The following is a 12,876-nucleotide window of genomic DNA, read 5'->3' as shown; positions in this document are numbered from 1 at the left end:
TATCAACAATTTATTAGAGAACTGTACATTGAAGACACAAGGTTAAATATATAAGTTAATATATAAGTTTCAAAGGTAAATAAAAAATAATTTTATCATTTAAAAATTTTAAATTAAAACGCAGAGCCGCATCATTGCTCCAAGGTAAACGCAAAGAAATTGTGACTGGCATAAACTGAAATGAAAACAAACTATTTGAAATGAGAGAGACACCAGGCACGAGATCACATATGAAATTTATTCTCTCCCTTCTAATTACCTGTACTTGCAAGCTTAACCAGATTTTGAGCTCTTTGCCAATTAGGGGCCACATTATTCATAGCTTTTTATCAATAGTATGATTTTCAGTAATTTATGTATATATTATTGATATCGATACGGATATATTAATATTGATTATGATGCTGCCGCAGCCAAAAAAAAAAAAAAAAGGAACAAGGCGCCTTAATAGAACACCTTGCTTTCATTGCAGTACTAAAAAATATAAAATAGTGGAGATATATTACACAAAGTTATCAGAGTCAGATCGTCAGTGTGGGGAACAAAGCAGAAAAGTGAAATGGAGGTTAGACGTAGACACGAATTTGTGGCTAGAAAGAAACCAATGAAGCATGTCATAAAAGTGTACCAGAAGGCAAGTGACGGGGAAAAAAACGCATTGACATTTGCTGTCATATCGAAAACTGGATAACATACCGATGCGTCTTACAGTGAAATTCACCGACAACATTAGCATATTCTTCTGGCAACACAAAAACAAATGCAAACTATTGAATTTTCTTCCAGACATTGGCATCCATGATACATTGAGTACATATTACTTCAAATAAGGGTGAAAGTTCAACTACCAACCTACATTTCTTTTCACCTATTCAGAAAGTCTGTATTGTTTCAAAAGGCAAAGCTTCATTCTGCACGTGTGCCACTGCCACTTGCAGAAGATTTCTTACCACCATATTTCTGCAAAAGATTAAAAAGAAATGGAGTTTATCTTAAGCACAGGACATAAAGGAAGAAAAGCTTGCCTGTGCTAGACTTTATGTCATAACAAATAAAATGATACGGAACATCAGCACAAGCAAAGAGTGCAAAAGAATTTTAAGCACTGGGAGCTGAACCTGCTTTCCAAGGTTGAACGGGATGTATTTGTACTTGATCATGTGTGCAATTTGGCGCCTCATTGTGAGGGCAAAGAGAACAATCCAGTAACAGAGCAATATAGGCCAAAAGACAGGAACATCAAAAATGGAAAGGAAGGTCATGACAAATGCTATGCAGAAAGCCTTTGTGATAGAATACCTGTAACCAAAATAAAAAGAGCGTCATCCATCTGCAAGGTTTCCACCAAACTGTTTTCCATGAGAAATAGGCAAGAAATTTAGCGGTTCAATCCCCAAAATCACATTATCTATTTGACCAAATAGAAAGGATACACATGAATAGGTCTCGTTAATAATGTCCCAACATTCCTACCATACGTATTACATCATTATCTCCATTGGGAAAATGCTTCCCCCCCCCCCAAAAAAAAAAAAAAAATCTCTACAATCATAACATATCAAACTCCACATATTTAGAAGACTAATTACCAGGAAGACAGGCACTGAAGCAGCAACTGAAAATTATTAACCCCAAATAGCTTTATCAAAGCTCTCTAAAAGAGGGACACTGATTGTCAGCCAGAAAGGTTAAAATGAATCCCTCAGCAATCATGACAGTGAAGCAAATGCGTTAACTAGCAGGGTAAAGTTGAAAATAAAATGCCCCAAATTACCAGAACTTAAATTCAGGAAGCCGACGAATGAATGGCTTGAACTCATCAGAACCTTTTGTCGGCAGCATAGGTCCATCAGAAGGTTCCAGCTCTGGATCAACCAAAGGGGTGAGAAATCCAATCAACAGATTCAGCAGGTAGATTCCCAGCCCATAAGATACAATGTAAAACCCTTGGACATAAAATACCCTCAAAGCATAGACTGATGCCAAAACCAAAGTTCCAATCCATCTATAGGTAGCATGCGGTGTAGATTTATCCAGATAATATTGAAAGATCTTGGACAAGTCTTGCCACCATTGGTTCACAGGCGCAGCAGCCGCAGCACTGCCGCCTCCAGTTCCCTCCATTCAATTCACAACTTGCTGATAAAGGATTCGAGTTAATGTGCATTAGAGCCCATACTCAATAACATACAAACATGCCCTCGAGAATAGTAAAGTTCAAGAATAAAAAATCAAAGAAAGCCCTTTTGTGGCATAACTCACACCAATGAAATTTAACATATCCGATCCTATTATGCTTTGGGCAGGACGAGAAAGCGAAACTAATCAGCTGTAATTAACGAAAGAACTTAATAAATTGTCTGAAATTAAGATCTGCGAAAATTTATTTCCCCATTTAAGTTTCCATCTTGGGAACCCTAACTTTCCCCAGAAAGCAACAGAATGATTGAATTGGAAGAGAAATAGGTACAGAATCAGGAAGGAAATAGGACAATAGTAAAGAATAGGAGTTGACCTGCAACTGCGAAGAGCGTTGAAGCTCGGGAACGAAGAGAACTGATGGAGGAACCGGAAAATGAGCAGATCTACAAGGACTCAAGGAGATGTCAATTTCTCGGTAAATTGTTTTTCTTTTTCTTTTTCTATTTTGTTTGGTCTCTCCTTCGTAAAAATTGACCGTTCCAGCTAAGATCTAACAGACAAACAAAGAAATTGGTCCCCCCAAAAAAAAAAAAAAAAAAAAACAGCGAAACTAACAAGATTCCTTTTAATAATTTTCCTTTCCTTTTGTAGTCCCATGATCAATTTGCCTTTATCAGGATATCACATAATGAACATTTCAATTACTGTTGTTTGATTTTATCAATATTTAAAAATTATTTAAATATATTTTCTAAAAAAATTAAAACAATTTTCACAATCAAAATAATCTTAACAGATTTTCCTTCCAAAAACTTAAAATTTGATACAATATTGTATAATAAAATGTTTGATTCAATTAAATTAAATTATTATTATCATACTATGTGAGACATTTATTGAATGAATAAATTTAAATCATTCACAAGATCAAAATCCTTTTATATGTGTGTCTTAATCATATAATATTTTTATATCATTTAATATTTGATAACATTGTACATTTTATTCATAAATTATTTTTTTTGGTGTTGACTTTGGAAATATCATAGATTATCTCTTTTAAGATATTAAAAACTAATGATAAATTTCTCATAACTAAATAAATGCGTGTTAAAGTTTTGAAGTTGGACTCCCTCCACTTGAAGGAGTCCTTACATTAGTGAATCTAGATAGTTTAGATTTAAAATGAATGATCTAAATCTAATATTAATTTTTTAAAAATTTAATATTTAATTTGAACTATCTAAAAAAAATTAATATTAAATTTGAACTATTTATTTTAAATCTAAAGTTTCCATATTAGTGATTAGATTTAATAAAAAAAATTTAATTTTTACAAATTGACTATGTAATATGCTCTAGACAATATCAATTTAATATTAAAATCATATAATTTTAATATTAAAATTGAATCATTCCTATTAAATTTAAATTACACAAATTGTTGATCATATTTACTAAACTTTTTATAAGTTTCCTTTTAATAAATATAAAATTAAAATAGAAATTAAAATATTTATCCAATAAAATTGGAATGAGAAGATTAGCATAACCTCTATACAAGGACACACACAAATTAAGAAAATTTAAATATTTAATCTAAACATTTCAAATTAAATAGAAGCTAGGAAAAGGTGGGAGGAGAGATGCGGGTCTAACAGTTATTCATAAACAACAACAACAACAACAACAAGCCTTTATCCCACTAGGTGGGGTCAGCTACATGGATTGCAAGATGCCATTGTGCTTTATCATTTATCAAGCTTTTAGGAATATTATTAATTAAGAGATCGCGTTCAACAACTTTCAAGAGTGTTCTCTTAGGCCTTCCTCTACCTCTCTTAATCGGACTCAAAGTTATATGTTCCACTCTTCTCACTGGTGCCTCCCTTAGTCTTCTTTGTATATGCCCAAACCATCTCAACCGATTTTCTACCATTTTTTCCTCAATAGGTGCCATCCTCACTTTTTCGCGTACGTGCTCATTTCGAATTTTATCTTTACGTGTATGTTCGCACATCCATCGTAACATTCTCATCTCTGCTACTCCAACTTTATGCTCTTGCTATCCCGTTAGAACCCAGCATTCACTACTATATAACATTGCCGGTCTGATAGCAGTGCGATAAAACTTTCCTTTAAGTTTATTAGGCACCTTACGGTCGCAAATAACTCCTTTAGCTTTTCTCCAATTAAACCACCCAGCTTGAATTCTATGTGAAATATCTCCACTGATTTCGCCATCATTTTGAATAATGGCTCCCAAATATCTAAACTTTTCCACTTGAGGTATAATTTGATCTCCCAATTTCACTTCCAAATTATTGTCGAATATTCCTTTACCAAATTTACAATATAAATATTCCGTCTTACTTCTACTCAGACGAAACCCTTTCGACTCCAATGTCCTCCTCCATAACTTAAGTTTGCAATTAACCTTTTTTCTTGTCTCTGCTATAAGAACTATATCATCCGCAAAGAGCATACATTTCGGGATTTCCTCTTGAATATGTTCCGTCAAAACATTTAAAATCAAGTTGAACAAATAAGGACTCAGAGATGATTCCTGATGTAGTCCAATCTTTATAGGAAAATCCTTTGTTTGACCACTAGGCGTTCTTATACTAGTTTTTACCCCCTCATACATATCTTATATGGCTTTAATATAAGCAATCCGTACTCCTTTTTTTCCAACGCTTTCCAAAGCACTTCTCTTGGTATACGGTCATAAGCTTTTTCCAAATCAATAAAAACCATGTGTAGATCTTTATCTTTACAACGATACTTTTCCATTAATCCCCTTAGTAGATAAATCGCCTCTGTAGTTGATCTACCTGGCATAAAACTAAATTGATTCTTAGAAATACTTGTCTCCAATCTCAACCTGTGCTCAATTACTTTCTCCCATAATTTCATTGTGTGGCTCATAAGTTTAATCCCTCTATAGTTAGTACAATTTTGAATATCTCCTTTATTTTTATAAATAGGAATTAATGTACTTCTCCTCCACTCATCAGGCATTTTCTTGGACCGTAAAATCACATTAAATAACTTAGTTAACCATCTCACCCCTTCTTCACCTAAACATTTCCACGCTTCGATAGATATACAATCAGGTCCGTTGGCTCTACCATTTGCCATTTTCTTAAGAGCTTCCTTTACCTCCATATCACGTATTATTCGATAAAATGACAAATTTTGTTCTCGTTCACCAGTTACTAAATCCTCTAAGTTACTAGATGAATCCTCTCCATCATTGAAAAGTTTAGAAAAGTAAGTCTCCTATCTATTTTTAATTTCATCATCTGTAACTAAAATTCTTCCTTCTTCATCCTTAATACACCTTACCTGTTCTAGATCTCTTGATTTTATTTCCCTACTCTTGGCAATCTTATAAATATTTTGCTCTCCTTCCTCAGTCTCAAGGTTCTTATAAAATTCTTTAAAAGCTTTAGATCGAGCTTCACCCACAGCTCTCTTAGTTTCCTTCTTAGCCATACGGTACCTCTCCCAATTTTCCTCATTGTTACACAAATGTATGGCTTTAAAATAGTTCTTCTTATACTTGATTTTGTCCTGTACACTATTATTCCACCACCAAGACTCCTTATCTCTCGGACCAGAACCTTTCGATTCTCCCAAAACTACTTTTGCAACCTCCCGTATCTTTTTAGCCATATCATCCCATATGATGTTAGCACTTCCCTGGGATTTCCAAATTCCTTTATCCAAAAGATTTCGCTTGAAAATATCTTGCTTCTCACCTTTTAATTGCCACCACCTAATCCTTGGTGTTACTACTTGTCGACGTTTTTGAATTTTACTCATAATACACACATCAAAGACTAGGACCCTATGCTGTGTCATTACAGCATCTCCGGGGATCACCTTACAATTTTTACAAAGTTTTCTATCTGTGTTCCTAACCAAAATAAAATCAATCTGTGACCTTGAGGCTCCACTTTTGTAAGTGATGAAATACTCATCTCTCTTCTTGAAACAAGTGTTGGCAATCTTAAAATCATATGCCAATGAAAAATCAAGAACAGTTATTCATAAACATTTTAATTGATTCTTTTTAAGTCTTTGACTGATTTTAATTGATTCTTTTATACACCAACGCAAGCCAAGTCTACTAGAAGTGAGAATGCGAGGTAAAACTTTCAAAAGAGGTAACATCCTCCGGCCAAGGTACTCTAGATCTGTACATGAAGACTGAAGAGGATAGTGATAGCGCATCATCCGCTTATCCTTGGTCGACTTAAACAAGCAAAATTGGCTTCTTGTCAATGTGTTGTGAGCAAGACACCGAGAAAGCAGCTTGACAAAAAATAGCACATCCATTTATCATCTATAGTATTCCCTGATATCATGTCTCATTTTCCTTTTATTTCACACCATATCTATGACTTGAGCAATAAGGGGTTTAGGGAAAGGCTGAGAGACGGAGATTGAACCACCCATGACTTCCAAGAGCTTATCTAAAAACAAATACTGTTGCCATGAACTAGAATCTCCATGGCTCATTGATTCTATATCTACTTGCGCTGCGGAAGCTTCTATTTTACATATAGCGAAAAGGGTTCTGCTGGCTTCAATGTAGAAGGTAGCACTCAGCACATCGGATCCTTCCTACTCCACAGACTAGAGTGTTTCTCATATGAGAACGTGTTTTTTCCAGCAACTCTTGCAACCTGCCTCAGAGACTCGTGCTCGATAGTGAGAGACTACTTATATGACCTTGCCATCTTCTATTCTTGCTTTCTCGACTATGATTGTGATTCCTGAGCGAATATAAAATCCATCTTCTGGTCTATCTGCTTCTTGAACTCCCTACAAACAATCAACCTTCGAATTGGTAAAGATCATAGAGCTAGAAATCTAACTGATGGAGTTGACTCAAAAAGCAAGAGGCTGAGATCAGGTAACTTGGCTTACATCTGTGTTCATGATAACAACATGTTTCCCGATCTTTGCATTCTTGTCAATTATACAGTTCCTTCAACAAAAGTAACAAGTTAAGAAGCAATTAGATGTGAGTTCCCATGTCTCACGCATAGTTTGAGGAATGAGTCGCATTATTCATGATTTAGGAATCTTGCAGCTTCTTATAGATACTATATTATATATTGATATTGATTCCATGAATTTTAATTGACAATGTTAATTCCTTAATACTGCCAGATGTCAATAGGAGGACGAAACAACAATGGGTAAGATTACCTAATTTTGGTATTCCTTCCTATCCCAATTGGGACTTCTCCCTCTGCTAGCAGAGATGCAATTTCAGATTCCGTCTGGTAATAATCAGCTCCCATCATTACAGTGTCCTGTAAAAGGTGATTTTAGATGGGATGAATCTTCCAACGGACAGTGCTGTGAAGAGTCAAAAAGTTGTGGCAGTTTACCAGAAGCTCAACACCATAATCCAGGCGCGAACGTTCACCAACAATGGAATGTTGAACTGTACATTCTCTCAGGAAACATCCATGGGAGATAATTGCATCCAATATCTACAAGACAACCAAACATGAGAAGACATCTCATGAACTTAGAAACATGCTTTAAGGTACATTGTCATACCTGGCAATTATCAATCTTTGTTGGTGGCAGGAATCGAGGGGATGTGAAAATGGGCGTCTTCGGATCATAAAATTTGAACTTTGGATTCTGCATGAGTATAGGACAAAGAAGATAACAGCCTTGCAGAATTTGCAAAAGAAGCGATGCCAATGTATCTTAATTGTAGTTTGCAAGAAAAACATGAATGCATGTACTCATAATAGGAAGGGTGCAAAATTGAATGCCAACCATGATTATCCTGAACGCACCTCTTCAGTAAGAGCTAGATTAGCATCATAAAATGACTTTATCGTTCCAATGTCTTCCCAGTAGTCTCTGAAGAAAAATGCCTGTGAAAATAATAGACATTGAGCTTGTATTGTTATTATTGTCATGAGCACAGTAATGTAGTTGCAACAAACGCAGAGCAATAAGCTTGGCTGATTCCAAAAAATTAAGATTAGCTATGTGATCTCGCATAAGAAATTTGCCCAAACCATGGGGCTAAGTGCTAGTGGAATCAGTTTCTCATAGGTAGCAGATAAGATTCCTCCCAGAATGGATGGAAACATTTGAAAGAAGATAAGCATATTGGAGATTAGAAAATCTTACTTGGACATTATGTTCCTTCACAGCAGCAGGAATAATTTCAGATCCGAAATCATTGGATGACGGACATCTAAATTTCAGGAGGTCAAGTAAAACATCTGTCTTGAATACATAAACCCCCATGGATGCAATATATGGTGACTTCGACGCATCTTGGGGTAACAACCCAATGAGAGGGGTATTTACTTGCTGCAGAAAAAGAAGAACCCAGCTTATTGAAGCCAGCTAAATATATATTATGATCATAAACATATTAATAAGCCATAATGCAAAACTTGGATAAGCAGGCTCCTAGCTTGAAGAAAGAAGGCAAAGACCATGCTGAAAATGAATAGCTTCTTTGTAGTGACCAACCTTATCAGAGCTATCCAGAAAAGAATTAAAAAAAAATAATTACCATTTCTTTCAAATCAACACCCTTTGGTTTCTCTGAAAATTGAATGATGCGGCCTCTTCCATCAACTTTTACCAATCCATAATCTGATGCACGGCTGAAAAGCAGTAATTTCACAATGAACCTTAGGTAAAATGAAATTTGAATTTTCTTGTTTTAATGTTTTCAGGAATCCAGAAATCTCTCCTCACCTCTTTTGTAGGTTTTTCCTTTTCAATGAAACAAAAATTTAGAGTTAAAAAAGAAAGAAAGAAAGAAAGAAAGTAAGCTAGCTATCAGCTGAAGTTCATGAGCAGCAATTAGATGGAAAATAAAAGACATGCACACAAAAACCTTAAAAAAAAAAAAAAGAACCAAATATAAGAGATTCAGCATACCTATCACCTGCTGCAGCGCAAGAAATTGTAATATCAGCCTTTGTGTCAACATGACTCTGTTAATTTGTTATAAATAGATCAGAAAACTCACTGAAGATGAAATCAAGGGGTAGCACTATTCTAGGAAATAATTGCTTTGCATACCTGCACAAGGTCCTTGTAATCCATTCGGTAGAGATGATCCCCTGCCAAGATCAATACATTCTCAATATTTGTGTTCTTGGCATCCTACAAAACTCAACCTATTATCGTGCGGTTCAAGTCAAGAAAAAACATAAAAAGTGCATGCAGTGTTATACAAAATTCCTTGCCCACCTCAAGAACCCATGTAAATTGTCTCACAGCATCTGCAGTTCCTTGGAACCACTTCTTTCCTGTTTCTCCTGGAGTTTGAGTGGCTGCTAGAACCTGTTCTCATAAGGGTTTGTCTTGTTTAACACTGAATAGAAATTTGCAAATGTGAACTACAAAAAATACAAGAATTTCCTAAGTGGCTTATATTTGCCTATCAATCTCCGCTGCAGACAGAATGGAGTTTCTCTTAATTATATACTAGAAGATTCTACGACTCATGGATAATTGATCATTTTATTTGAACTGAAGATCTCAGATATTATTTCCTTTCATTACAAATCATCTAAACTAAATGATGGCCATTGGCCTTTAAGTTCAACAGTGTCCCTCCAACCGACCCTTTCAGTGATAACATACCTCCACAAATCCATCCCCAAAGTTGATGCCATTCCCCAAATAAGTGCGGGCGATGTGACGGTTCAGAGATGCAGAATTGAACTGGGTCAGAACAAATATCTTGTTGATGCCACTGTTGATGCAATTGCTCATCGGGATATCTATCAGTCTGTAACATCCTCCAAGAGGGACCTAGAAATGGATGCCATATTTTTGCAAGAATGATCTTTTAAAAATTATTAAGCTTATACACCAAGACACGAAATGACACAGTGGAGACAGTTAGACGCCATGATATGACATAATAAGCAGCGCCTTGATACAATTTACAGGGTCACGTTGTGTCCAATATAAATGTGATGCTTTTGCAATCGCAAAAGTGATAATACATAGTACATGATAAAGTAAAGATGATGAGCAAAAAGAAAAAAAAAAATATGATCTTCATACGTCATCGTATCCTTTTACATCATTCTCACTCTTTCATATTGCTCTCCCCGATAACTGAATTATATTGAACATCCAGTTTGCTTAGTATCAATGCTTCATAGCCAGTCAACAAGACAAAAATCATGAACTTTGGATGTATTCACTTACTGCTGGTGTTGCAGATCGTTTGGTGAGAGGAAAGAGATGAGTCCCAGGACCTCCTCCCAATATAATGGAAGCTACATTTTTAGGGTCAGCCCTTCGAGTAAGAACCGATGGCATTTCCCAGCTCTGAAAATTGAAACCAATCATTAGTAAACACAAATTTCAGGAAATTGCCGGCGATTGAGGATGTTGAAAAATGAAAAGTGATCTCCTACGCCAGTTGCAGAAAAACCCAGAATTGAATTCAACTTACCACGGATTCGTGGGCATTATTTGAAGTTAGAACGGCTGAGACAGCACTTGGTTTCGCCTTCTTCATTTTCTCCCCTGTTTTCAAACTCGTTACCAACTGATTCACGCACATATTATCGTTCAGGCTTCCCTTGATTCTTTCTCCCCAAAACCCATTATCTTGACGAAGAAGAAGGTCTGTTCTTGTTTTCGCAAAATGAGGATTAGCTTTCAAGCTCACACAGGCAGAAGAAGCCATTGCGCTGGCCAATGCTAGTACGAACGAACAATCACAGTCAGTCCTTTGAGAGAAAAATAAAAAATAGAAGCTCAAACCTTAAGCAAGTTAAGGCAAGAGAACTACATAATACATAAAAATACCACCACAAAAGGAGGAGACATACAGTTGTTTCAGATACTCAAAGTAACCCTTTAGAGAATAAATTAACAGAGAAAATCTTACTCTAAGCAACACCAAGAAGCTAAAGATAATCTGAAGTCTTCACCAAGAAAACTGCATTAATTAAAGCAGGCACACAAATAAATAAATAAACCAAAGGGTCAGGGGTGAGTGGAACAGACGAGGTGTGAAGTATCGGGCAAGTGCATGTAAGGAACCCAAAAAAGCGATGGGAGGGAGAAATGAGATTACTGGTAACGGTGATTGAAATCAGAAGCATAGCATTTCGCAGTGAAATGCGATCAAGGGATGAAGTTAAACGAGCAAGTTAAAGGGAAAATATCACTTGAGAAATACCGAAGGTATTTGTAGGGAGAATTACGTAGAAATCCCATATAAAATTAATTATTCAAGATTAATTAACGCTGAATTAAAATTTGTCAATGGCCTGGAAGCTGTTAATCTGCTTCGGGAGTTAGAGCCTGGCTAGTGTAACTGTTCTAGTCTTTGTTTATTTGCTTTTAGTTTATTGTTTTGCTTTGTCTTTTGTTGTTCCTTTATTCAAAAAAAAATACCAACAGCCTTAATTCAGTTATTAATAAATTTTGTATTTATTAATTTTTTTATAAGATCTGTATATAATTTTTTTTGTTTTATATTAAGATGAAAATTTTTAATTCTGTTTTTTTATGGTAAGATTTTGGTCCTTAGATGAAAATGATTTTTTTACAAAATTGATTTAATTGCCACCCTTGATGAATGAGAAATAATTAAATAAGAATTGGTTGGTATAATTAGTTATTGTCTCTTGTTGTTTATGTAAGATAAATGCTTATTTTATTAAATATGTGATGTTAATTTTTTTATTTTGTTAAAATTTAAAGGTATTATTATCAATTATGAATTGATTGTTATTAAAATTCAAATGGCTTGTTATTTAAATAAGGTCAACACTTTTCTATTAAACTTGCACTATCAATTTTCAATCTTGTTAAATTCTAATTACATTGTTGTAAATTATGAATTGATTATTATTAAAATTCGAATAACTTGTTGTTTATGCAGGGTAAACACTTATTTCATTAAATTTGCGTTGTTAATTTTTCAAACTTATTAAATTTTGAATATGTTGTTGTTAATCATAAATTAATTATTGTTAAAATTTTAATAACTTATCATTTGTGCAAGGCAAGTACTTGTTATTTTAAACATTGAGAATAATTTAATCATTTTCCAATGAAAATTTATTTTCAGTTAAGGATTAAAGGAGTAAAGTAAAAAATCAAAATATGATCTTTCATATAAAATGCCTTCAATGATCCTTTGGTGATTTCCCAAGACTAAAAAAAAAAAATAATCATAAAATTCCTTCAAATTATGTAAATAATAATTTAATCCTTTAAATGTTATAATACTAATTAAGTCTTTAGAGATATTTTTGTCAATAAATTTTTTTAAAAAAATCATTTTACTCTTATTAAAAATAATAAGACCTAATCACAATTTTTATTTTATAAATCACAAGAATTGAATAAGAAATCACAACTTTTATTTAAGAAATAACAATTTTTATTCTATAAATTACAAAAATTGAATAAAAAATCATAATTTTTCATGTATAATTTTTATTATTAAAAAATAAGTTCTCAAAATAATAAACTTTATTTATAACTTTTATTTAAAGAATCACAATTTTTTTTAAATAATTACAAGAATTGAATAAGAAATCACAGTTTTTTAATAAGGATAAATTGATCTTTTTTAAAAAAATTTATTGATAAATAAGTCCCAAAAAAATTTATTGATATTATGACATTTTAAAAAATTAAATTATTATTTACATAATTTAAATAATTTTATTGTTATTTTCCTGACTA

At 33.8% G+C, this 12,876-nt stretch overlaps 2 protein-coding genes and 1 long non-coding RNA gene across 5 annotated transcripts; 1 reads left to right on the top strand and 2 right to left on the bottom strand.

Annotated features, from left to right (window-relative positions):
• Positions 1-639: 639 nt before the first annotated feature.
• LOC129286620 (protein RER1B-like) lies at positions 640-2,674 on the bottom strand. Its single transcript, XM_054922580.1, has 4 exons — positions 2,516-2,674; positions 1,775-2,139; positions 1,119-1,299; positions 640-960 (listed from the first exon to the last, which is right to left on the bottom strand). The coding sequence occupies exons 2-4, from the start codon at positions 2,122-2,124 to the stop codon at positions 907-909; spliced, it is 585 nt and encodes a 194-aa protein (XP_054778555.1). The 5' UTR covers positions 2,125-2,139; positions 2,516-2,674; the 3' UTR covers positions 640-906.
• Positions 2,675-6,463: 3,789 nt separating this feature from the next.
• On the bottom strand, positions 6,464-11,319 carry LOC129285911 (glucose-1-phosphate adenylyltransferase large subunit 1-like). Of its 3 annotated transcripts, XM_054921890.1 has the most exons (16): positions 11,252-11,319; positions 11,063-11,113; positions 10,622-10,872; positions 10,372-10,494; positions 9,796-9,966; positions 9,400-9,492; positions 9,229-9,312; positions 9,085-9,140; positions 8,711-8,804; positions 8,317-8,502; positions 7,974-8,054; positions 7,726-7,812; positions 7,551-7,655; positions 7,366-7,472; positions 7,081-7,141; positions 6,464-6,975 (listed from the first exon to the last, which is right to left on the bottom strand). In XM_054921890.1, exons 3-16 carry the CDS (start codon positions 10,856-10,858, stop codon positions 6,874-6,876), a joined length of 1,587 nt encoding a protein of 528 aa, XP_054777865.1. In that variant the 5' UTR covers positions 10,859-10,872; positions 11,063-11,113; positions 11,252-11,319; the 3' UTR covers positions 6,464-6,873. The 3 variants fall into 3 exon arrangements, with proteins under 3 accessions (XP_054777865.1, XP_054777866.1, XP_054777864.1); XM_054921891.1 differs by lacking the exon at positions 11,063-11,113 and having other exon boundaries at positions 11,182-11,313; XM_054921889.1 differs by lacking the exon at positions 11,252-11,319 and having other exon boundaries at positions 11,063-11,217.
• On the top strand, positions 6,864-8,049 carry LOC129285913 (uncharacterized). The gene is made up of 3 exons (XR_008587415.1): positions 6,864-7,066; positions 7,327-7,355; positions 7,469-8,049. It is a non-coding gene; the product is annotated as an uncharacterized LOC129285913 (long non-coding RNA).
• Positions 11,320-12,876: the final 1,557 nt, after the last annotated feature.

This window comes from Prosopis cineraria, unplaced genomic scaffold (assembly GCF_029017545.1).
Source record: "Prosopis cineraria cultivar Desert tree isolate PC_DT_omini unplaced genomic scaffold, ASM2901754v1 PC11, whole genome shotgun sequence".
NCBI classification, from domain to species: domain Eukaryota; kingdom Viridiplantae; phylum Streptophyta; class Magnoliopsida; order Fabales; family Fabaceae; genus Prosopis; species Prosopis cineraria.
This window is presented reverse-complemented; position numbering and strand designations above follow the sequence as displayed.